Source organism: Zonotrichia albicollis, chromosome 6, assembly GCF_047830755.1.
Source record: "Zonotrichia albicollis isolate bZonAlb1 chromosome 6, bZonAlb1.hap1, whole genome shotgun sequence".
Lineage (NCBI taxonomy): Eukaryota > Metazoa > Chordata > Aves > Passeriformes > Passerellidae > Zonotrichia > Zonotrichia albicollis.
The window spans coordinates 26,712,909-26,739,144 of NC_133824.1; the positions used below are offsets into that span (position 1 = coordinate 26,712,909).

Genomic DNA, 26,236 nt, shown 5'->3' on the forward strand with positions numbered 1-26,236 from the left:
ACCTTATATAGGAAATGGGTACATCCCTCGGGGCCACCTAAAACGTGAATGTCTGAAATTAAATTCATATACTCTTCTCCCTTGCTCCCTGAAGCACGTACTCTTGGAATGAAAGGGAAGGCTTTGGGCTACCATCATATCCCAGTAGTTTCTATCCATTATAACACTCTGGCTATCTTAATATTCAATTAACAGATGTTTCCCAGCATGTATGAGCTCAAGGTGACTAGCTGTATGTCTTTGTAATGAAACCATTAAAAAGAACAGAGAAAAATTAGAAAAATAATTGCTCTTTTTCTAGGATCATAATGTGGTTGCCAGAGAAAAATGAAGCAGGAATATTTCGATTCCAAAATTTCACCTACACTTTTCTCAACAAAGGGCTACCACACCCAACCAACAAAAAACAGTAATCTCACTTCATGAACACAGTTCCCATCACCTGCCCAATGATTTTGAAATCAGGGTTATCCTTTTCTCAGCTTCCAAACATTACACTCTGTAATAGGTAATGTATAGGGTCCTCAGGTAGACCAAGTGCAAATGGCTTCTTCACTAAAAATTTCACCCACCCATGGAAAAAGAGGGAATGACATTTTCTTTGTATAGGCTCAGCAGCAAACACTGATTGCCAGTGCTATTTTAGAGTTGTTAACTCTTCCCCTATTTTAGTGTTGTTAACTCTTCCCCTGACTGTTGCATTGGGCATATTTCGTGCTCTGTATGTGCCCTATGCTGCATTGTGAAGCTTGAATAAAGCACTGCCCCAGTCTCTGTGTTTTATCAAGCGTGGAAGCAAGTCCATCCCAAAACTTCTCAGATGGCCCTGCTTGGTGCCTGCTTCCTTCAGAGCAGAAAGCTTTAGTGATGCCCCATGCCTCTGCTGTGCTCACCATGGTATCTTTTGAATCTGAATTGTAGCCTCCATGTTCTGTGGTCTTATAACTGAAATGGTCTGGGTAAAATCCTAAATGCTGAGTGGCCTACCGAAAAAGAGTGCACACAGGGGACCCAAGAGCTGCAGATTTATTGCTTGCAAACCAAAAATCATATTGAAGAAAGCAGAGATAAAAATAGATGGGGAGCTTGGAGACCAGAAAGGCAGCCAGTGGAGATTAGATGCACTGCTGGTTGACTCATCCAGCTTGTTTTATTGTAGCACAGTTCCAATAACAACTGTATTATTTCAGCTTTTGTGCAGTGAGCAGACATTTGTTTTGCATTGAAGGTTTTTCACATAAATGTGCTCCATTTTTTCATTTCTTCTTGTATTTCCCAGTGTTTCTACTGGCAATTACCAGTGGGAGAGTTGATGGCTTCAAAAGCATATTGGCCAGCTTCTCAGCTGGTATAAATCAGCAACGCCCCTTGGTATTTAATAGAACTGTGCAGCTTTATACAAGTTGAATCTGCACCAACTGTTCTTTTAAAACATGTCCCACCTTATAAAGCGTTTTCTTCAGTAGTGGATTCTGAAATTAATGAGAAGCATTGAGCAAACTGCCTCACAGACTGTGCACAACTTGGCAGCATCTGCTTTCTAATCTATGGCTCTGCTAAGCCTAGGGGACTTCATCATTACTTCATTTGGGATGCCAATGGGTAATGATGGCTGTTGTGTCCGGTCTGCTGGCCCTGGCCTGTGATCCACTGCCTGGCAGAAGATGGACACACAGCCCATCCACTGCATGCTAGCTCAGTGTCTCACTGTGCTTTTAGCTTCTTCTTCACTGCAATTCATTAAAAAACCTTCTGTGCTGGTGTGGAAGTGGCTGAGAGGAACAATTACAGTGAAAATATGGGGAATGTGCTTTGGGCTTTGTCAGCTATTTGCAGCTTGCATCATGACTTGGAAAGTACTGTCCTGCCAACTTGGGCTCCTGAGACAGAGGAGTTCCGTAGAAATGGGTTTGAAAATGACCACAAGGAAGGAGAAGTATTTACCTCAAATGATATGAGATCAACTGGATCTAATGTGTGGTGGAGGCTGTGCATTTTTCACAACCTGGTGCTCTTTGCAGTTCCTAGAGTGTGTGCAGACTGAAGGAACACCTTGGGATCTGTGCAGCTTTTCAGAAAAGACCATATAAAGGTGATTTAATGAGGTAGAACCTAGTGATCAGGTGGGCCACTTATTCATGTTTCTACATCTCTCATCAGCTGTTGAGCAAGCTAGCCTCTGCCATGTTGACAATCAAGAACTAGATGGTATATTTTTACTGGGATTTTGCTATGGTTTTACTTGAGATGTTTATTTGCACTGATGTCACCTTCATCAGTTTCTCTACACAAATGACACAACATGTTCTGGACCATGTTGCTGTGCTAAACAGAAAAAATGCCTTTCTCTCTTTCATTCTTTTCATAGTATTATGGATGTGGGAGGGAGAATCTGCCAAAATGTGACTTTGTTTCATCAGAATCTGCTCCCCAATAGTGGAAGCTTTATGATAAGAGGCTTTTTCATGGCCAGTGTGTGAGGTGTGTCTGTAAATTTCAACCCACCCGTACAACAGACATACACAGATACTTTAAAAACCCCAACTTTAAGACTCAGGCAGCTGTATAACCAAAAAGAAGGCCTAAGTTAATCCACAATTAATTTCTATCAATTAATCTATGTATGAATAAAGTTACTTTATAAGTAACAACACAGAAAACAGCTTTGTTTTTTTTCATAAACTTTTCAGGCTTATGAATTTCTGGTGACAGTCAATTGAAGGAATAAATGACGAGGTAAGATCAACTTTGTGTAGGATTGAGATAAATTTGGGTCCAAACTAAATGAAGACCTCGATAGAGGTAGAGTTAGGAAATAAGTGTGTGGGAAAATTGGACTGAGTGAGAAGGCAGCAGGGAAAAGGAAGCCACAGTACAAATTAAAGATTGCAAGTAACAGGGCTGGATGCCAAGAGCCTCAGAAAAGAAAAGAAAAAAAATTCTTGATTAGCTCAACTGTTTGCTTTACTCTATAAAAACTGACCTCCTCGAGGAGCCCTGGGCCCCGGCCTCCTGGGAGTCAGAGTATGTGTGAGGGAGCTGCTGCCTCGCTGGGGGCAGCACAGATGCTCCCGGGCCAGGCCTCTGCCTCGCGGATTTCCAGGTGCAAATGCTTCATCTGGCAGGAGTTCTGCCCACATCAAGCCAACAGTGTCTAAATGTTTTATCCAGCCTGGCATTATAGATTTTCCCTTTCCCAAACTGCTGCAATAATTCCAGTTCCATTAGCTACGTGTGAGATGTGTTGAAGGGAGCTGCTGTCTCTCGGAGCTGTAACTGTGGCTGAGCGTGACTTTCAGGGGGACAGATGAAGGACAGCGCTGGCAGGACAAGCCCATGCCTCCAGGCAAGCTGTGACCCCAGTTCTTGTACAGCAGCCAGTGGGGCTCCCCAGCTGCCCTCAGCTCCTGGACACTGCCAGGTGTACATCGCCCTCATTGTGAGCCCCCGCTCCATAAGGAATACCCCCAACCTCCAGCCCCCAGTTCTCTGCCCTGTGTAGGAGGTGCTCCAGCACTGAGATCCTTATGGAAAGCCACTGACTAGACCTGAAACATGCCACCTTAATGCAAATGCTCATTAATGTCATTGTTAATGAGCTGCTGTTGTAAATACTGATATTACTGTCTTTCCTCTCCTGAGCATTCATATTGCCATCACCAAGCTGAATCATTGCTGCAAAGTGGGAAATTCAACAGCTACATGGATTATGCTTGAGGACCTGACACTTGTGTGGGTGTGCTTTTCACACCTGCTGATACTTTTTGATTGTGAGTTGTTCTGTGCTAGACACGCTGTCAAAGAGGAGCTATCACAGACAGAGCTGCCCAAGAGCACAGAGGGGAAAGAGTTATTTATGGAAACCTTTTGTCAGCATGTCCCTCACTTTTACTCACAAAATAGTTACTTGCTGTCTAAATGCACATCTTCCTCCACTCTGTAACAACAAAAAGGAGTTATATAAAAGAGGTTGGCTCATACAACTAGCCTGTACAATTTAATTAAATAATTTAAAGGCTGCAAGAGAAGACAATCTTTTTAACAGGAGAGAATGGAAGAATTGCAGGGCTTCTTTGTAATGGAATAGGATCAAAACAACAGATATTTAACATTTGTTAAAAGTTCTAGAAATGAACATTTCTAACCCCCTCTATTATAGGAGAATATTATAATTGCAGCTTTAAAGATGGAAAAACAAAGATGATGTTGTACTTACAAGGCCTCTTGAAGGCACATAGACATAAAACTCAGTTCCTGAAGCAAAATGTGTATCCAGACTTGTAACTATGCCTCGCTATCAAGAGCTAGAAATTCTGCTTTTTCTTGTAAATCTGCAAACACATGGGCATACAGTAGTAGGTTTTTTCTCTAAAGCAAAGCTTCTCATCTACACAAAATCGTTTGCTGTGGCAGAGAATGCTCTGTCTGACCTTCAAAATGCACAGGGTTGCAGGGTGTGCAAAACAGGCATGCATTAAATTGTTCTCACTATCCTTGGCTGAGTATATTCAAAAAGGTGGGGAAGGTGAGGTGGAAGTGGTTAGCAGGGTTTTGAGAGTGACGTTTCTGGACATGTGAGATTTGCTGTGCTTTACCGTGTATTCCAGCATACTCTCTGAGGAATCAAACAAAGATTTTAAGCCCAAGTGAAATCAAATCCCTCAAGCAAGCTTAACTCAGGAATGTGAGAGCACAATACCAACAGCATGAGGGGGTCACTAAGAGAAAGATACAGCATCACCTGGCTTCTGTTCATACTGCACTGTCCATCTAAGAATCTCCTAAGTCTTCAGGAATGCCAAATGAACTCTAAATACTCCTTGCTGCACGACTGAGTGTTTCTGTTTACATGTTACAGGTGAAGAGACAAAGGCACAGGAGGCCATGTGGCCATTGTGTAACAAGTTACGTTTGGGTGAAGCTATGGTAGTTAGCAGATGCCTAATTTAGACTTCATATGACCTCTGGTTTCAGTAATACTCCCCAGGTCAAAGGCAGTCCAGTCCTTTTGATCGCCTGGGTAGCACACTCCTTTTAGTTGTTTTTGCAGGATTCAACAAAAGGGGAGAGAAAATCTACAAACTGTCTCATAATTTGAAACTGTTGAGATACAGTTTGGTTGTTTCTGCTGATGAGGTGAGATTTTTCAGGATCAGGAGAGCATCAGAGCAGAAATGAAGGCAGCCAGGAGCCTGAATGCAAGGCAACTGTCATGCTGCAGAACACAGTGCCCAGGACAGGCTCCTAGTGGGTAAAGTGCGCTCAGAATTCAAAACCATACTCACATACCCCTTGTTAACTGGACAAAGAAATGGAACAAGAACGCTTTCTGAATATGAGCAGGCTGCACACACGGGAGCAATTTCCATCACAAGGTTTTTTATTCTGCAAGTTTTTTTGAACGTGTCAGACTGCTGTTCCAGCAAAGAGTGATGACATTTGGAATTGCAGTGTGATTGGTGTAGCAAAACCGGGAAAACAATAACATGAATAACATGAGTTTGTCACATAAGAAGAGTGAATTAAATTGATTCTGTGTAGTGTTTTCATCTCAAAGTGCTTGAGAAGTTTGTTTATAAATTGATTATTTCCCTGTGGCTCAAATGCAGCCACCTCTGGGCTGAAATGCAGTTGTCATCATTGTACATCCAGTGCTTAGGCTGGCTATGAAGAATTTGCTTTATAACACATCTGGTTTCATCCAGCTGTTCATAATAAAATGATAACTTTTAGCACCTCAGTCAGATTCTCAGACTGTTAGTGTCATAAGTCCTAAAGTCACTGAATTTTCCAAGACAAAATTCAGACAAGTTGTGCTGATATGCAACTGCAAGTAGTTACAACCAACTTCACATAGACTGTGCTCAGTGAATCCTGAGGACTGGGCAGTTGTTCTTACATCTCTGATACTGGAATATCGCAGCTACAGTCCTCAGGGAGGCAAGTTACATTATTCTAAGTTTTTTTGTTGGCTGTTACTTTACTGTTCTTCAAGACCTCCATGATTTTGATGACACCCTTGAAGGCGTCAGGGAATTGAAAGACTGCAGGAGTGAAAATAGTATGCATTTTTCTTTCAGGGTTTTTGGTAAAGCAAAATGTCAGTGGTTGACTGACTTCATATGTTCCACCTTGATACATTGATATAATAGACCCAAAATCAGATCACAGACTAATTCCACATTCTTTTGAGAAGTAACAAATTTTTTCTGGCACTACTTCCTACTAGCTCATTGATTAACAGTAATAGAACTAGAGTGGTAGAGCTAAATCTTATTCTGCTGAAGACATCTCACACTTATTCCTGCCACATTGTCAGATCTAGTTTACCTTAGCAGGTACAGGATGTGTAGTGATAAGCTTGATATACTGTGCTGCCTGTTTAGTTGTACTACCTTGTAGTAAGATTACCTCAGGGAAGTAAAAATAAACATCAAGAGAGGTTATATAATTTTTCCTAGCCAGGATACAGTACTCATACTCCACCCAAAGTCAGCAACAAAGCTGAGAACATTCTCAATGACAGGCTCATATACTTTCCACTGGGTCTTATCATCATCACAAGCAAAAATTTTTAAGCAAATCATCACATACAAAGTCTAGCTCTGGACTTTGCATCATTGCTTTTTCATCAAATGCTCAAGGGATTAGTTTTGAACCTACCAAATCCTTCCCAATCTGCAAATCATAAATTTATAACTGAAGCAAATAAATCCATGTATGCATGAGGAAAGGGGGCTTTGCCAGGCCATTTTGGCAATTGCAGTAAGTGGGTTATGGTCAGTTTTCTAAAACAGTCTTCTCATAAAAGACAAAAAGAGAGGACAGGAAACATTTTACATTCACAAACAAGTGCCAAATCCTTCTCTTTTTCTATCAGAATGTACTGACACTCAGCTTTTGTTAGCATTCATTGCACAGAAATTAGTGATCTCCAGTTTTGACCATATAGCTGCAGGAGGATTAGGCTAGTTCTTTTTTGGGGATGGCTCTGTCTCCTGTAGTTTTAAGATACCTCAGGGCTGCATCCCCATTATCTCTCAGTCTCTGGAATTGTTAAACTTTGTAGTCAAAGTCTAAGTCAAAGCCAGTATTTTTGCAGCAGTGCCTCGGTGTTCTCAGGTCATGCAGCCAGGTTACACACACATCTCCCATTGCAGCAATCCTGGTGACCACCACTTCTGCACCCAGTCTAGCGCCTCTGTAACTTTGCTGTATAGCTTGGCCAGGATTTTAGAGCAGTTGTGAGAAATTAACTTTTTTTCTGTCTAACCCAGCTTAAGTTTTTTCAGAACAGATCTGAAAATCTGATTTTTACTGTGTTATTGTTAGTTTTTTTCTGCTGATCTTAACATTATCTGATCTGTTTAAATGCTGAAAACTTGGTATATCATCAAACATCTGCTGTGTTTTTGGAGAAATGTCTCTAGTTTGGTAAAGCAATCTAAATCACTAGAATTGTGATTCTCAATTTGCACAAAATGCATGCTCTGTTTTTTAAGGGATTCTGCCAGACCCTGCTGACACATGAAATATAAGAAAATATTTGGCATCAGCTACTTCCCCAGAGATTTTTCCTCTTCTAGGTAGTGGAAAATGATCTCTCTGTACACATGTATTCAATTCTTTTAGGTCTGTTCATAAGCAAAGGTCCATCTCTTTTTTTAGCATACCCATATTGTGATGGTTCCTCTGTGCAGTTTATGGTAATGGATATATTCACCTCCTTTTTTAGCCTCTGCTACAAGCACAGGAAACCTTACCAGCATTGCTGATTACAGAGTAGCCCTCAAACTCTCCTTCAATGACTTGATACTCCGGCTTTCCAAAGAAAAGGGTCTTAAAAGAAAGCTAAAGAATGTCTCCCATTTCTTGTAGATCATGTTCTTTGAGGCTGTTGTTTACCTGTCTGGTTGAGGTTTAACCTCCTTGCAGGACTAAACCCACCACTACTAGTCTGAAGCTGTACCTGTTGCCTCTGTGGCAGGGCTGGTGCTGGCGCTGCAGCTGCTCCTGCCCCAGTGCCCACCCTCAGGCCGCTAAATGCCATGGTGGTTTTTTTGAGACTGTGGGAGCACTTCAGAGCTCAGAGAGCTCAGTCAGCTCTGTGCCCCCACACAGGGCTCAGCACCACCAAAGGATGGCAGGACCCTGCTCCCACAGACACTCTGTCCAACCAACACCTCCCGTGCTGAGAGGGAACTCAGGGCTTCCCTGCACTGAGTTATAGGGTTAAGGACCTGCCATGGAGCTTGGATGCACAGTTCCTCTTCCAGTTCAGGGGACGTTCAGGTCCTGGCCTATCTGCTGTTACCCAGAAAGCTCAACACAGCAGACTTACAAAGCAGGCCAAATGCAAACAGGGTTTAAAACTCCATGGCCCCTCACTAATGGGACTGTGCTGTGTCAAGTCTCAATAGCTCACACTTAACAGCCATGTCGTTATGGGGTATGGGCACACAACTGCTAAGGAGAGAGCGAGGAAAAATAATAAAAAAGACAACATGCAAAAGGCTAAGGAGGCCCCTGGTTTCCTTAATGGAATTAGTCCTTCCTTTATGAATTCCAGGGTTAAATGCTATAAATGTGATTCACACACTCCCTCCCCTCAGCAAAGCAGAAAGATCTGCTAGACACATGTTCAGAGCAGAACGGGGAAGATATGACGTGACTCGAGAACCTGGAAGGCTAAAAGGAGTAGATGAGGGAGAGCTCTGCAGCCCTTGATCTTTTTAAGATTTACTGCCTTTGCCCCTTGCAAGGATTTTTTTTTCCTGGAAAATTCTAGCTTCTAGCAATTTAAAAAAAAAAAAAAAAAGTTGGCTAGAGCAATAAACAAGATCTTTGAAGGGGGAAGGAAGCCAAGAGAAAGTCAGGCCCATTAGTCACGCAGCTGCATTTCCTGTCACAAAGGACCCCAGTTGAGTAATCACTCAAAATATGCTTGTTATTTTTTCCTATTTAATTTCAACTTTCAGCCTGCCAATATCTACTGCAAGAAAAAAATAAACCAAGAAAAAGTCTTTTCGTTTCAGAGGGGAGAACAATGTACTATCAGACACTGATTTGCATTCTTTTTCCTTTCTTAAATTTTCATGGCCTAAAATGGCTTCAGTGATATGAGAGAAATGTTGGTGGGGCACAATGGGTCTGAGAGAGTCCTGGTGTTTTCAGGGCACGTAGTTTCAGCAGAAATGTGGATGTCAAAGTTCCTGGGCTACATTTCCAACTGCTATCATTGATTCACAGTACGACCTTGACTGAGTCATGTATTCATTATTCATTTATCTATAATTTATTATGAAATATAAAGATGATAACAGATTTTGCATAATTGTTTTGTTGGGCTTCATTAAAGGTGCTTATAAGTAATGTTAGGTCCTCTGATGAACATTCTGTACAAGTATTTATCTAAAGAAAAATGCAGTCAAGACTGAAAAGAAATCAACTTGTAATTTAAAGCAGAATATTTCTATTACTAGAAAGTACTTACATTAAAAGAGGTGAAAATAGGAGCAATTCTATGAAATAGAAGGAGGAAAGTCTTGCTGACGCTGTCTTTTGAGATACTCAGAGGAAGAAAAATACAGCACAGGGGACAATCCCCTTCACAGTGTTGAAAGAGATTGATTATACCAGCTCCCCACCCCTGCCTCCAGATCCTGGATTAGAAAGTGCTGGCTGTGATCAGTGTGGTACTGACTTCTAAAAGAATGATGGAAGTAAAGCTGGAAAACCTCTGTTTTCCCAGATTGCTGATTCTTTTATTAACAAGCACAACTACAAAATATGAAACCCTGCTCTTAATTTACTCAAAAGTAATGAGTATGGTGACCAGGCCACCTATAAAGAAGGGCCATAAGCATGCTTCAGGGCACATAACAGTTTGTAACTTACATTCTTGACAGGGTACCTGAGTATGTGGCTCTGTGAACATGATTGCAAAGGGATTACCAGTCTCTGTTTGGATTGCTGTCTAAGTAGAGAGTAGATGATTGTAGTTTACACCACGTAATAACATGACTTCAAATACTACACAAAAAATGAAGCTTACATTGCTTACATTTGCATGCAAGTGTCTGGTAATGTCATATAATTCTCTAATTTGCACACATTTGATACCCCAGATGTGCAATGTTTTCAAACCACAGCTTATGAGCAGATGTGATTTACACAGCAATATAAATCACAGCTTGCTAATGCTAGTTAAAGGGTGTAAACTCAAACAAATGTGAGATTTACCCCAATTTGGTTAGAGACTTTGAAAGTCTGTTTACCTCTACATTTAAAATCAATTCAGAATGATTATTTATGCATGTTTACACTGAATGGAAAAGTAAAAATCTTATGAGTCATAACTCAAATGTGAAAAATTCCATGCTAGATTATCTTTATAAATTATGTTCAGCTTTTGTCTTCCCTAATAGCAGGCAAGGCAAGGTGTGCTCCTCAGTGGGAACACAAGTGTGCACTCCTGGTCTGTGGTCAGAGCTGGCATGAGGGTGTAGGGGCTGTTTGCTGCTCTCACACCACATGACTTTCACTGCTGTGTGTGCCAGGCTGCCGGATCCCCACATCATATGACATTATATGCAATAGCAATAGGCTTATGTCCTAAAACTATCTCTGCCATGGGGATAAAGGCCATTTCCAATGATTACTGATACCTACACAGATTTGAAATCATGTGCTGGTAGGTATGAAGGAGTGGAAATTATTTGTTTACAAGGTCAGCACAAACTTTGTACTTTTTTCTTTATGACTGCCAGGGTATGTGATAATATTTCCTGTATCAGTATTGCAGAGATGTATTGGTATAAATCAGAACAGTATCTAATACCTCAGACAGTGTAAATAATAACCACCAATTAAATTAATTACATTGGTAAATATACAGGATAGCAACTAATTTTCTCTTTACATACCTGGTTATCCTAGGAATTTGTATGGCTGTATAGCCATGGTATTTGAGTGTCTCCAAACCTCTGAATCTGTGATCTCCATGCAGGTCTGATGCACATTAGTCCAATTAGCCCTGTATAGGTGTGCCACTTAAGTCCTAAGATGAATGACTGACTCAGAATCATCTCAGAAATCTATGACCTCTTGATTCACCTGCTGGCTGTGAAGAATTACTCTCCCTCTTGCATAGATGGGAAGCTGAGTCATAAAGAACTAAAGTTACATGCCCATAAACACGTAAATAGCAACAGAAATGGAATCAGAACTCATGATGTACAGATCCTCAGTCCCTGTCTAGTTGCATTAAGTTACACTCTCTCCTGCCTTCAGAGAACTGATCATATTTGGTAAAATAGCCAGCAGCTGTTGCTCTTTGCACTGCAGTGCTTTGTGATGTGTGTGGACTTAGAAATAACTGCTTATCAGAAAGTTAAGTTAATTGGGTAACAACACAGTTGCTTAGTGCATTGACAATTGAATTTATCAGCTCTTTTTGCTAAACTGCTGCATGAATTTGGGCAATTACTTCACGTGCTGCCATTTTTCTAATTGAATATAAGAATAATAACATTATTGGACATACAGGCACAAAAATCACTGTATAGTGCTGCTCTGTTTCTCATTTAAGACATTGGAATGACAAAAGGGAAGGGACACAAACAATAGTAAGTTCTCCCATTTAGTTGAATGAAGTTTCTATGACACAATTCAAATATTTCTTGAAACAAAAATGGTTGGTAAGAACATTTCAGTTTTAAGTTTTACCAGCAGACATGTCATTCCAGGGCTGTTGTGCCTCTGCAGCTGTGGTTCTGCACTCTTTGCCAGTCAGCACAGGACAGAGCTCTCTGGGTGTGCCTCAGGGCTGGTTTTCTTTTTCTCCAAATACAGTATAGGAGTGTGGAATTTGGCTATATGTAGCAGACACGTAGCTTCATTTTGACAGCAAAAGTGACTATGAAAGGGTTAACCCGTCTAATGGAAACATTTCAGTAAAATTGAGGGAGGTGGAACTTAAGTCTCAAGTCTTAATAAAATGCAGGTGTTTTATTGTTACGTTTAAAATGTCTTAAGACTCCTGCAAGCATTTGAAAACAAGGGAAAAAATGTGCTATTGAATAGGAAACTTGGAAACACAACAAGAGTAGTGCAAGGCATCCACAGAGAATTCAGCTTTCACTGGCTAAGGTCTGCCTTAAAGTTCACAGAGTGAAAACAAAACATAAATATTAACTGAATAGCACCTCTCCCAACGTGCATCTGACTTCTGAGGTATTACACCTGGGATTAACTTCTGACATTCTCCTTTCCACCATTGTGACTTTGCTGTCTTGCTGGCTCCATGCAGAGTATTTATACTCATTTTGCAACCTTTCTTCTTTCTCAGTCCGTTTGGAGTGTTGATGGGGTGACAGGTAGTGTGAGCACTGCATTCACAGTGTACAGAACGCTCTGCTAAATCATTTGCAACTGCTTTTATGTCAGGAATAGGAATTTTTTTGTGTGTTGAGGGGAACCAAACTACTTTTAGAACAAGCTAATAACAAGAATTTGTAAAGAAATCACCAGTCACTATTTTCTTCTCTTTCAATTCCCTCTCCTTATCACAAATAACTTGGGGGAGCATTTGTCAGTAAACTGCACTGCTTAGGTCACACAGTAGAAGGATTGCACTGAACTTTGATCTTTAACTTCAAGTTTTTAACATATTTGGTGAATTAACGTAGATACAACTTTCTAAAGGGAAATGAAACCTGAAGAACCAGAGAAGCCTAAATGTACTTATGATTGCCCAAGATTACTGCACCAATATCCCTATGGACCTTAATTAGTGTGGGTATTTTTGGGACCTGTGTGGTGAAAACAGTAACTAATTACTGTCCATAAAAATTCAGCCCTGGGAGAAAATCAGGCATGGATTTTCCTGGCCTTAGCCTTGGTGATGTAGATAAGCTGTTACCACTAGAGGAGAAGGGCAGAAGTAGTCCTTGGAGCACCTGATAGGATGGAAAACAAAAGAGTAACTTGGGTTTTGATGTGAGAGTTTCACAGCTGTTATGTAGTAGGAAACAGAGAAGCAACAGTGAAGACGGACAGGTGAGATATAAACAGTACTAAGCAAAAAATATGTGGCATACAGAAAAGTCTAAGGCAATGAATAAAAATTAAGCTGATGGAGCAGAGGAGCTAATAAACCTGAGAATCTACCAGGCCTTGTTTTACATAGAGTAAGTAGAGTGCTCAGGACAGCTTGAGTAAATAATTCAGAATACCAAACAACAAAAATCAAACCCCTCCATGATCAGAATGGAAACCCAAAAAAGGCCAGGCTGTGTGCCTTCTGTGCAGCTCTGCCCTGCATCCTTGCTACAGGTCACTGGCCATCCAAACTGACAGACTGGAAGACAGGCATCAGACACATGGCAGAAGTGAAGGAGGGGGAGGTGTAGATCTTTCTTCACACAACTTTCAGAATAAACCTATTTTACTGTCAGCCATCATCAAAATTAGGTGTATTTTTGAGAGGCATTTTCTGAAGATGCAGTGGAAACAGACTACAGCTAAAGAGAGAGACAAAGAGTAGAAATCTTCACTTAGAGTATCCCAAAAATCCTGAGGAATCTTCAAGTTGGTCTGAATGTGCTCAGGATCATACCCTTGAGGAAACAAGTATTTGTCAGCATTTGTTAGCTGCTCACAATTTTAGATCTTCCCTGGCCTTCTCATTTCCTCCTTTGCTTTGTCAGACTGCTTTCATCCCACTCCTACTCAACTTTGCAGATGCCAGTTCCTGTTTCTAATGTCAGCAGTTCTCAATCTTCTCAGATAACCCTGTTGTTGTTTGTGCCTTGTTACGTGAGGGAAACAACCCATGCTTTCTGTTCCCTCCTAAAAAGTCACTGCTGCTCTAGCTCCAGCAAACCTAACCTAGCCCCTGCTCTGCTCAACTTCTGCCCAAATCCAGCATGTCAGACTGCAAAAACTGGCAATGCCTCTGGTCTCAGTGTGGGGAAATAACCAAAACCACTGTTAGAAGCGTGGGTTCTTTATTCTCTATCAAACTGGCCTTTATTTTTTATTTTTACCCTTGCAATTATTCTTGAATTTTCTGATGTATGTTGTCCCTGAGAGCCACTAAAAAGGGTGGATGGATTTGCAATAAAATATGTACAGCTCTGCTAAAGCAGTTTTACATTAGTTTGTATCAACTCTGAACTAATATGACGTCAAACTCTGAACTTTCAATGACGTCAGTCATTGAAAAGCTCAAGAAAAGTACTCTATACTAGTGCTAAATATTAGCAATAATTGTTAGTGTTAGACCTCGTAGTTATCTTTGCAGATACTGCTGACTATTCCATATCATACAAGAGAAAGAAAGATTCTTCCTCTAAACACTTAATGTGTTGTGAAATTGTGTGGTATTTGACTCAAAGAACTGAGCAATAACCTTTGTATCCCGTCTCTTATTTCTCGTATTCCTCCATCTTTGCGTGATGAAAGTTCCCCTTCCAAATGTCATTTGCCTCATGTGTATTTATTTTAAATGCCTGAAGTGGAAACAAATTTCTTCACAGCTTTCTTCTATACATAAGAAAAATGTAGCTAACTGCTTATAAAAGAAGTGAAGATTCCCATATAAAATAATAACAATAACAATAGTTATTATTATTTCATTCTAGAGGGTGGTGTCAAGAGTCAGATTGTGCTAATGGCACAGAGAACAGAAAATAGTAATATCAGAATATCAAAGAAGACCAAAATCTTTGCTTTTATGCTACTCTTCCAATAGCATCTTAGTGTATTTTAAGGAATGGCTAAGGATATTTTTAATCTTAGTCTTCAGTTTTTGTAAGTGGAGCAAAGAAATGCCTCCCTTAGTTTATTTTTTATTTCCTCTAGCCTAGTCTAAAATATCTTAGCATTGTACCTTTCACAGGTGACCTGTAGCTTTTTTATGAGAGTGAAATCCCTGAAGCGCTTGCATGCAGAGCAGCAGGACCTGATGCCCTTCATTTCACAATAGCTTAGAAATAGGCTTTAATGGCAATAGTGCTGATGCTTCCACCCAAGCCAGGGCTCAGAAGGGATAGGTACAAGTAAGTACAGAACTGTTTGCTTTCCCTTTCCCCTGCTTTACTGTGGGATACCCACAAACATTTAATTAAAGCCATTGTATGCATGCTTAACTTGGAGATATCTGTGGTTCCTTGAAACCGTTACGCAGGAGCACCAAAGAAAATACAAGGGAGTCACTGAAGGAAAATACAAATGAATTAGAAAAGCATAGCAACCATAGAATACATTTCCCATAATACAACAGTCAAAGGTCATGAGATCACAGATGCTCAGTTGCTCATGCATATCATCTATTCTCTCCACTTGCATGCTTGCTCCGGAGAGGGCAAAGATTTAATGAGGATGGGGCTAGCATTAGCAGTTCTCACCCTTCCTCACACCCTACATCTCAAAGAGCACTGAAAGCCTCTTTGAAGTTGGAATAGACACACATTGAATTGTCCCAATGCACACACACAATCTGGAGTTTTCTCATCAGGTACAAAAATACAAGGTGACTGTTCTCTTCCGGATGCCCTGGATGTGAACAAAGCTCTCGAATCAAAGACTTGCTGAATTGAGAGTTAAAAGAAGTTTATCCATTGCATCTGTCTTTTCAACCTGCAGTAGCAGCCCTTCTTGGTCTCACGGTTTCTATTAGTCAGTTCATTTTTCCCACCCAGCTCCTCGAGAAGAAATCCTGTTCAGACAAAACAGCACTCTATTTACAGGAAGCTTGGCAGGGTCAAAAAGTGACTGTAAAATAGATCTCTTGTTAAAACAGATAAAGCATTTGCTCTGATGTAGATACAGCTAGGACTCAGCAATCTCTGATTTGCTATCAAGGCCTTGAAGGTGATCTCAGAGTCAGATTTGTTAAACTTGGTGACATTGTGTTGTTATCACTTAGCAGAGCTAACTCAGTTGCTCCAAGTCCCACTTAATCTGTGCAGCTCACTGCCCACAGCTTCTGACCTACTTAGTCACTTCCGGTCTTTGATTTTAGTCTTAAGGCCTCTTTTCTGAGCTGGCATGTGGCTGCCATTTAATCTTAATCAAACTTCCTTGAACTTCCATTACTGTCAAGTACAGCATCTCTCACCATAATACCCACCCTTCTGAGTGCAAGAAAACTGATTTACAGCCAACAGTCTGCCACTTCTCTTATGCTCCATGTTCATCTTTGCTTTGTTTTTCTTCCCATATGAGTCACTTCTTCCCCCTCTCTGACACATCATGCTACACTTTGTTTCCCTCGATCTGTCAGTGGCTGAGATGCTGCCCTGCACACCTTTACTGCAGAGATCTGCTGAGTATTATTATAGTGTGTGCCCAGCTACCATGTGCAGATTCAGAAAAAGCTAAACACAAAGAAATTGAGTTGGCCACAGGCTGTTTCAGAAAGTCAGCTCATTTAATATGCTTTTGCTTCTGACCAGAAATGATGACCAACTCAGTTCCCCTATGCCTTGCTGGAGAGCTCCTTATGCAAAACACAGCTGTTTAATCTATGCCTCCCCACCTGCTATCTCCCCTGTTACTTCAGGGCCCTTGTTAACTTTACAGATGCTGGAAGCCCTTACCAGCCTAAGGACTTTCCCAGTTCTCACTGGTTCTGAATGCTGCAGTAATGTGCCTTTGAAATGGACTCCTTCAGCCAGTTTCCTTCCACGACCAGAATCCAATCTAAAGATGTTAATCCAGTACCACGGTGAGTTTTGCCTGCACAGGGACACTCCTGAACTGATGGGATCTGTTGATTTTTGAGATTCTTTCACCACAATAGAGAAGTTCAAAGATATAACCTGGTACTCTTAGTGGCCCAATGCTCTTTGGATGTCAGATACAAAACATTTAGTGGCAATGTCATATGCCTGTAACATGTAGGAGAGATTTGTTCAATCCCCTCTTGCATGTATGCCCTTTCCTGACCTTTTTCAATATGCCCAGTTCTGCTTTGCGCTCTTCCTCCTATTTCTGTGCTCATCAGCACTCATCCACTTTTGGGTCTTGTTATTAACATCTGGAGGTTATGTGACCCATCACTGTGTGCAGCCTTGTCCTCTTAGGAGGCAGAAAATACCACACATTTTAGAAGGACAAATTAGCTACAGGCCATTCTTACTAAGCCTCTCCTTCAACTTATCTCAAATTGTATTTTTGAACTGCAGTCACTACACACTGTAAGTTGAAAACAACCACTTGAGCCCTTTCCAGCAAGGCTTTGATACTAGGCCTGGAGGAGAGATAAGCAGCACATTGAAGCTGTGGTATCTCTGTAACTGAGGGCAGGGAGTGAATGGAAACATGCCCTCCTTCTGGCACTGCCTGGCTCTGCATGAGGGGAGAGGATCCAGCTCAGCAGCTGGGGTTCGCACGCATGGCGGGAGCCAGCGGCCTCTCAGCTGATGACAGATTAGACTCAGGGCTGGTTAGTGGGAAGCCTGTGATTAGACTTCAGCAACATCTGTCTCTGGCACTAAAGGAATCACTGCTGTGGGCTGTGATTTTCTCAGCAAACTGTAATTATACCAGGAACCTCATTCCTGCTAATTTTCTCAACAACTTAAGTGCAAAAAAGTGTGAGTAAGGATGCAGGAAAGCTGAAACTGTGAAAGGAGCAGGAAAGAGGCACCTGTTTAATTTTTTTTCAGCCCATTACAATTATTTTCTCTCCGTTTCTTAGATTTGTATGAATCACAGACTGTTTTCTCCTGGAAGTCAGTGCCCAGGTTTAACTACCTGAAGTTGACCTGCCATCCACCTGCAGCTGATAGCACACATCCTCTCTGTCCACTTCTGTCCCATGGAAACCTAAACAAGTGTGGTGGCACCTGCAGAAGGTGTCATACCAACTTTTCCTTGGCAGTGCCACCTCTTTCCTCCCATGGGGGCAGCAGTATGGAGTGCTGGTCTCTGATCACAACTGTTCTCAGGACATTCCCAGGAAGATTTGGCCTGGGCAGAAGTGTGGGATATGGGAGATTGCTCAGGGTGAATTTAAACCTTACTCCCAAAGGTCCTGTCTAGACTAGGATTTAAGAGTTTGAACTTTAAAAGTGTTATGTTGTATAGAGTAACTCTCTGTTTTAAAAGATACAGAGAAGGCAGTAAAAGTTTGAACTCCCAGTAACACCTGGTAAATTTTGCCAAAATAACAATGTCAAAAAAGAGCAGGATTTTCTTGCAAGATTTCTCTGCCAGAAAAATCTTTTTGTTTGTGCGGTTGTAACTCCATGGTTGCTCATTTGCCATTCTTTGCTCAGAATATAAGAAGAAACAGAATTCTTTTTAATGTATGTGTAGAGAGGAGGAGAAATATCTAAGTGAGAGTTTGCCAACAGAGCTTTACCATCCAATACTCAAGATGTAGACAAGATCAAAATGATTCAAACTAATCCATGTACTTCTTCACTTTTCTCACAGCATTAATGTGACTTTTAGTATACTTTGAAGGCAAGAGTGTCTTTTGTATGTCAAGCAATTTTATATCAGCATCATACTCTTCTAGAAGAAAGCAGAATTGTTCCTTACCAGCATGTCTGCACTTCATCCTGCAGCACATCTGGCAGCACAGCCAGGGATGAGAGTGTGGCAGCAGGAACTTGACCCTTGGGTCTGAAAGCACTCGGAAGGCTGCAGTTGGCAAGCAGACCCCTATCTCCAGAGCCAAGCCTCTGCAGACTGGTGACACATCTGGAATAGTCTGGAATTGGCACAAATGGCTGTGGACGAGGAGGAGAGAGGAAAGGTTAGAAGGAAAGTGGAAAAAATGCCTCTTGCACCTTTCACTTTCTTTTCCATCTGCTTGTGTGCTGTTGCTGTGAGTTATTAAACAGCTGCAGAGCTGTCTCCCAGAAGGGACTGTGATTCAGTGGAGATGGAGGACGATCCCTACAGCTTAGGACTTTGGGAGCCCCCTTGAATGGAAGGGGCCAGAGGAGTAATGTTTCTCTGATTGACTCTTCTACTAAATACACTTGGGAATTCAGCACTTGGGGCAGTAGCCAGAGATGCTGTTCAGGCTCCTCAGACCTGAAACTCCTGGCAGGCAGTGGGTACTGCTGGGTACTTGTGACTTATTCTTGTTGAACTAGGTGAGTCCTTCTTGTTTCTTGCCTTCCAAGCAGAACCTCCCAACTCTCCTGAACTGGTTTCAAATTTCAAGAGCAGATTACTCAAGCAAAAAGTGTTTGCAGGCTTTGAGACTGTAGCTTGTGAAGATAAAGGTAGAGAGGGAAGACCAGGAGAAGGTGGGGTAGGCCTACAGTGACTGCCAAGATCTGAGCTAAAGAGCAGATTTTTTGCATCCATTCAGACACTCAGCAATTTCCTGCATTGCTCCTGCAATCAGCATGCTCCACCTGCTTTTATTTAACCATTTCCTGTTTACGGCTTCCAAAAACTTTCTGGTGAAATCACTAATCTGCCACAAGATCAGTCTTTATGGTTCCTTTTGAGCAGGCTTCACTCACTTTTTTCCTCTGTCTTCAGTACACAGATCTTTCAGACTGAGGCACTGTGTGCTGTGTGTGCATGTCTACATGCATGCATGCTTGCAGCCAGTAGTTATGCCAGGAACTTGTGCTTGCTTATTTGTTCTTTCTCTTAACAGATGCCCCTTCTTTTCCTTCTGAGTCTTGCTGGCTGTTGCAAATTTGCGCAATGAAACAAACAGTAGCACTGAGGGCCGGTGCCTCTTTCTGTACAATAGAGGGCTCCAGATATTTAGAGGAAGGACTCTTCCCATTACTTTCAAGATCTAAGGGCTCTCCCACCAGTGAGGAATTTGTTCTTTGCATAGCTTGCCCATGCTTTGAATTATTTTCTAGATTTGAAAACAGTGAGGCAATTTCTTCTAGTCTACTGTTCGGTTTCTCAGATGTAAAAGGTAAGGTGTGAGGAGAAGGAAGGGTGAACCCAAGAAAAAGAAATCTCTTTTTTATAATGTAGATGGCTCCCACAAGTGCCCATCACACATTTAGTCATGTCTTGCAGAAATCAACAGAAATGCCTGCACGCTTCAAGTCTACTCTCCTTAGCTATATTGCAGATAACACTACAGCCACCACTAAAATAAAATTTATTTTTCACTGCTTTGCCTGTTTGTTTGCTCTTTTTATTTCTCTTCTGAAGCAGTGAAAATAGATTCTTAAGTTTCCTCTCTGATTCTCATGCTCTTGCACAGTGCTGCAATGTTTGGGTTGCGGTGAGCACTGCAGGGGAATGTTCTCTTCTTAAAATAAATCATGGAAACATTTCTGTTGGAATCAGGGCTTGTAGAAGTTTGCTTTTTTTAAAAAAAGAAGAATGTCAGGCCAGCTTTGGCCTGGCACTATATCCCTTTAGAGGGAACAGACTTCTGATGCGTGTCAGTGTATATGTACTGACATGTGTGTGTGTGTGTATACACACACATACATATACGTACACACACACAGCAGTACACATGCCAGCTACACTGGTATAACTGAGCACTGAAATCATCCTGTAAGAACACTGGACATGTTGGGCCTGTCAGACAGATCTGCAAATTCCTTAACTATCTCTGCTGCAAGTTAGTGTAAGTCAGGATGCTTTCTCTGTCCCCATAGGTGTAGAAGGAGTTGATCTGTCGTGTGCACTGGCACTGCTGCTGAGCTGTTTCACACTTTGGAAATGAAGGTGATGCGCTCAGACTCTCACATGTTTCTGGATATTTTATCAAGAACACTGAACCCCACTCCCTGCTTTAACTGTAATATAAACATGCAGCAGTATCACTTCTGTATGGGTTATAAGGGATGGCCTGGGCATCGCTGATGTCCAGGCAGCTGTCTGCTGTAGGCATAGCACAACCCCACTTAGATCAGAGTTTGCTGAAGTATCCTTCAAGCTCTTTGTGAGCAGCTTTTGAACTTCCATCAGGGAAAGGAAGCAGTTGTTTTCTGCACAGAAGTTTCTTTCAGATTGGCCCAAGTATGTAAAATGGTTACTTTGGTACCCATCCAGGACAATTCATTCAATATTTCGTGTAGGGTGCTTGTCATCAGTGGCATTTGCCCAGGGTGAGTCACACCTCCCCAAGCAATGATCTGAGAGAGCCCTCAAATATTTTACAGGGTACAGCCCTGGTAAATTCATGATCATATTGGACCACACAGCACTTTATAGAGCAGCTCCTTCTAACCAGATTTCAGTCCAAGAGGCAACTACTTCCAAAAGAGATTCTCTGGTTCAGAATCCATCTTTATTTTCCAGATGTTTCTTTCACCACACTGCTTTCTGGTTACATTGTAAATTTGAGTACACTCAAGAAATTTTTGCTTTCTTCCTCCACCCCAAAATTGAAGGAAAGCCGAACTATATGAGAATGAAGTGAGAACTGAGACCCTGAAGGAAAATGGCACGAGGTGTAGAGAACCATGCAAGACTCTTTCCAGGAAATGGGCAGAAGGTTCATCACATGAGTCACTGTAACCTTAGATGACTAAATTCTTGAAGAATAAACTGTCAGGAATATGATACTGCTCAGGACAGTTCCAGAGGGAGACGAAACCTTCTTAAATAGCTGTTGTTTGGTTTTTTGTTCGTGATTCATTCCTGAGGAAATTGCTGAGTCTCTGGCCAGCAATGGGGTGGAGGAAGTGCAGGCAGTGCCAGCCCTCGGTGGAGGGGGCAGGCAGGGCATGCTGGGCTGCACATCCTGCTGCTCCTGGCACCAGCTCTCCTGCCCAAGGAGCTGAGAAGGGATCAGGAGCATTCCATGGCTGTCCTGCCCAAGTGAACAGAGTAAAACAGGATCACTAGTGCTCATCTGCCCAATGAATCAATTCACAGCATGTTTTTGTCTACCAGCAGGTATGAGACCAAGAGGAAATGAAGATATTAAAACTCTAATTCCAGCTCCTTTTAAAAAGTTTTCTTGCTCTACCCGCTCCAAGCAGTTAACCAAGTTCTATCAATAAAACTGGCCCAAAGCTCTGAATTTGGATTTCAGAGATGGTCTTAAGATTTTAAGCCAGTAACAACAGAAGAAGTCAGATGCCCTCCAGAGCTACCTCCAGAGGAGCCGAACTAGGATTAACAGCACTGGGGAATGTTTGCAGAAGTATCTTGAGTGTGGAGAAACCCCAATGTTCCAGCACGCTGCTGTCAGTTCCCATCTTGATGAGTTTCACCCAAGCATTTAACATTTCAGCATTAGTTCCGTGTCTCATAATGCCATTTATGTAATGATTGCTCATTTGGTTCCCATTAAAATAATGGTATTTCTTCTGCAAACCACTGCCTGTAAAAATCAAGCCACTCAGTTTCTCTTTAGATTGTTATAAAGGAAATAAATAGTAGGATGCACACTGTAATTCCCAGAGAATAGGGGACTTTCTTTCCCCTCTTCAACATACAAAGTTCAGACATCAGAATTAGGAATGTGAAAGATCTGTTAAGGGTTGATGAATCCATCTCCTGCAAAAACACAGTGTAGTTACTCCTCAGAAGATGTTCCTCAGATACTATATTGATAAATGAGTCTGCAGCTCTCCATAGTGAGTCATTTCTCTCTTAAAATTGAAGAAATGGAAGGTGCAGTTCTCTCAAGTCATCACAGTGCCACTGTACTTTGAGACAGTGTAGAATGATTCCTTGTATTGTATATACCAGCACTTTGAGGAATTCAGTTTCACATCTCAAACAATGTGGGTTTCATCTCTTCCTGTGGGAGCCTGCTCTGCAGCCTAACTCATTTCACCATCTGGAGCGTTTTCCTGAGTGTCTGCTCACTTTAAACTGTCTTTTAATTGTGTACCCACTATTTCTTCTTAAAGGTAATTTGCCAAAAGTTTCTGTTGTGTGAAATTCACATTCTGTTGTGCTTTTTTTTTTGAGGATTGAGAAAACCCTGAAAGATTGATGACTTCTTCTCTTTGCTTTTTCTTCCTCAGAAATAATAAGTAATTAATAATATATTACCGCTTTTTTAGCTATTCATCTCAGCGATTTACAAGGAAGATCAACACTGTTGTACTCTTTTTACAGATGGAAAAAATTGAAGCACAGGGCAGGAAACAACTTGTCTGAGATCATTCAATGAGCCCATAGCAAGACTTGGATTTTTAAGCAAGTCTCCACAGTACTGCCCTACTTTTTTCTTGCTTTTTTATTTTTTTGGCCCAGTCTAGTTCCCTTTGGCTTTGTTGGAGTACCTAGGAAGGACAAACTTTCCATGAACTTTATTCAGAATTGCAATATTGTAGCTGAAAGGTCAGCTTGTTGAATATTTAACAGTTACTATCTTTCCAGTGTGTTGGTCAAGCATCCTAATTAAGCAGTGATAAATAAAACCAACAAAGCATTTTAACAGACGAATTCAGTCCCTAGGGCCCAGAGCTGAATTTCCTTCAGCTAGCCTGTGTTTTCCCAGTTGCAGATTGTCCAGATTGAACACTGTATATATGAAGCACACTCTTATCAGCACACTGCAGGGAGATTTCCTTCCTCCTCAGTGCCACCAGGCTTACTTCACCTGTCCTATTTCCCTTAGCTTAGTGGTTTTCAGTAAGTGTGCTTCTCAGAATCTGAATAGTTGCTGAATTATAAATCTTCCAGTTTGGAATCATAACACCACAATGTGTACAGCATGATAGACATTGTGGGGAGTGATACCCAGCAGAGCCCTGAGCAGGCTTACCTGGGTGTCACAACTCTCTGTGGGCTGCTAAGGGACGGAGGGTTTGTCTTACTTGCCTTGAAGCTTCTACCTGTCCAGCCTGTGATTTCAGTGAATATCTTTGGTGGGCCTGGAGACCCCTGAGCAGATGGCGTGAGTGTTGTTCCTCACCTCCTCATGGGGAGGTGAGGGCAGCCAGTTCTGTGTGCTTGCAGCCTGGTGTGCAGGGGCCTCGCGAGTGCCCCACAGTCTGGAGAGCACTCACCACATATAAGGTGCCTCACTCTGTGTGGATTGAGGATTGAGAAATCAGGGCTCTGGCTAGGCCAGAGTTAGAGCTGAGGGATAGCACACAGATCCTCCTGGCTGCTGACCATTGCCAAAGTATGCCAGCAAATGAAGTCTGTAGTGTTATTCCCCTACTGCTCCTTCAGACCTCCTTCATTCCAGATGTGATTGCAGCAGCAGCTGAGGATTTACTGAAAGCCATAGGACTGCTGTAGGTCACTGAGCACATGACATTGCTTTCAAATTGAATTTGAGAAACTACCAAGCAGTGTCAAGCCTGTGTCTCCTGGCTATGTGAACAGAGGAAGCTAAGAAGCAACAGTGATTACATAAAGCAGGGAAATCCCCCCAGACTTCCCCCAGACTACCTCAAACTGAAGCTGATTTGCATATGTTCAGTACAAATAACTTTGCAATGGCTTCTAGCCCCATGAAAGGGTTACATGTCCTTGCTTATAATGATATTATCAGGCCACTTCTCCAAGTTGAATCACTTGGAGAAGATAACAAAAGATCAAATCAGAGCCCGTGTAGAAATCTAAGCAGTTTTATGTAGCTCATAGGCCTGCTTCAGGTGCAGATACAACTGGGTATTGCTATTCCACACAAAATCAATGGGAACTGTTCAGCACCTGTTACCTGTTTTCTGGAATAACCAGCAGTTATTCCAGAAAAAAAAAACCTGTGTTATGTTTTATAATTTGTGATTATGGATGGGTATCATACATACCTTCCTATACAAACCCTGTTTGGTAGAAAATGGACCTTACTGAAAACTAGGAAAAAGCTATGGTATTCTTGTAGTTAAAAACGATGGTCATCCACTTTACAAAACCTGAGACTCATTTGGCCTGGAATCCTTAAGTGATGCTGTTCAAATGCAGTGGTGTTAAACAGACTTCCAAGATTCCTGTGATTTGTTTTAAACATCATGGTTTAACAGAAACAAACAAGTAAGCAAAAGAGACAGCATATTGAAAATACACATTTACTGGGCTATCTAAAGCTCAGAAATGTAGTTGGCTAATATGACACCACAAAACTATTTTTTGTTATCTTCTATGCACTAAGAATGACAATGTTCATAACCCTAGTATATCATGACTATGGAATGCCTGGATTGTCCTTGATGACAGGTGGTATTTTTTGTTCCCTTGCTTAGAGAGTAGGGCTTGGGGATTTGTTTGTTTGTTTGTTTGTTTGTTTGTTTGAATAGGATGAGAATATAGACTTCTCAGAGGCTCACTATGAGCTGTTTCTTTGGAAAGAATTGCTTTCTTATTCTTTCCTATCATTTTATTGAAATAGGTTCTCAGATACATTTCCTGTCAGCCCTCTCCCAAAGCTAGATGGAGTTTAGAAAGCTTCACTTATTCTCTCCCAGTAAATTCATAGAAGGACTCCCTCTACATTTTTGGGGTTGTCAAGCCAGCTTTATATTAAGAACAGTTGGGTAGTGGCTTTAGGTGTCTTGTAGTAAATACCAAAGCTGTTTTAAACAATCTTAGAGGTGCTTTTGTCAGTGTAGCATAGTTCCCTTGAGGAATATGGGAAATGACAGCTATCATCATTGTCAGTATGGTTATACCAGGACAGCTATAGGAGTAGCTCTTTTATAGTGTAGTTCCTTATAGGTATAGTTAACAAATAGGGCTAAAGAGCAAGAGGAAAACTGAGACACAGCTTACTTTGACAACATGTGTAATAAGCCTTGTGTTTTTTCTACAATATCACCTCTGTTAATCATGGCTTCTTACTGTAAAATATCCTGCCTTTTACTTTCCTCCTTTCAGGTTTATTGACTTTCTTCAAGCTTTGGTACAGCACATTAGGAATCAGCCCAGGTAGGAGCTGGTTATTCTGCAGAGTCCTTCAGGCACCTATGCTATGATGGAGTTTGTCTCAGTGGGTCAGCTGCAGAGAGTGGAAGAGAAATGCATATTTGAATAGGCCTGAGATGCCTTGCAACGCAGTTAATAGCAGCAAACCTGAGGACATGACATGATCTGACTGATGCTTGGTACCTTGGATATTTTGGTCATGGTAACTGCGTGTGTTTCTCCAGCTTGTGTTTGTCACCTTGCAGGTTGCTCAGGAAGGCTTTCATTTTGGTTTTAAATATTTCCTCTCACAAACAACAGCCTGTTTTCTACATAAAGTGTCTAATCACAGTCATATAATATTCTTTATTTACAAAGAGACTGCTTCATCCCAAAGCACTTTACAGTCTGTCAGTGACAGAGGTCTAAGACTAGAAGAGGAGCAGATTATACTGGTTGG

At 41.5% G+C, this 26,236-nt stretch overlaps 1 protein-coding gene across 7 annotated transcripts in view; it reads left to right on the forward strand.

Moving 5' to 3' along the window:
* RAD51B (RAD51 paralog B) overlaps positions 1-26,236 on the forward strand; it is a 403,112-nt gene that overhangs the window by 369,600 nt on the left and 7,276 nt on the right. For 2 of the 7 annotated variants that reach the window (XM_014268656.3, XM_026793445.2), the window contains exon 11: positions 25,750-25,800. The exons of 4 other annotated variants lie outside the window; for them this stretch is intronic. In XM_014268656.3, the coding sequence (XP_014124131.2) occupies positions 25,750-25,800 (51 nt within the window). Of the gene's footprint in view, positions 1-2,690; positions 2,737-25,749; positions 25,801-26,236 lie in introns of all 7 variants that reach the window. One more of the 7 variants, XM_074542844.1, reaches the window with a different exon arrangement.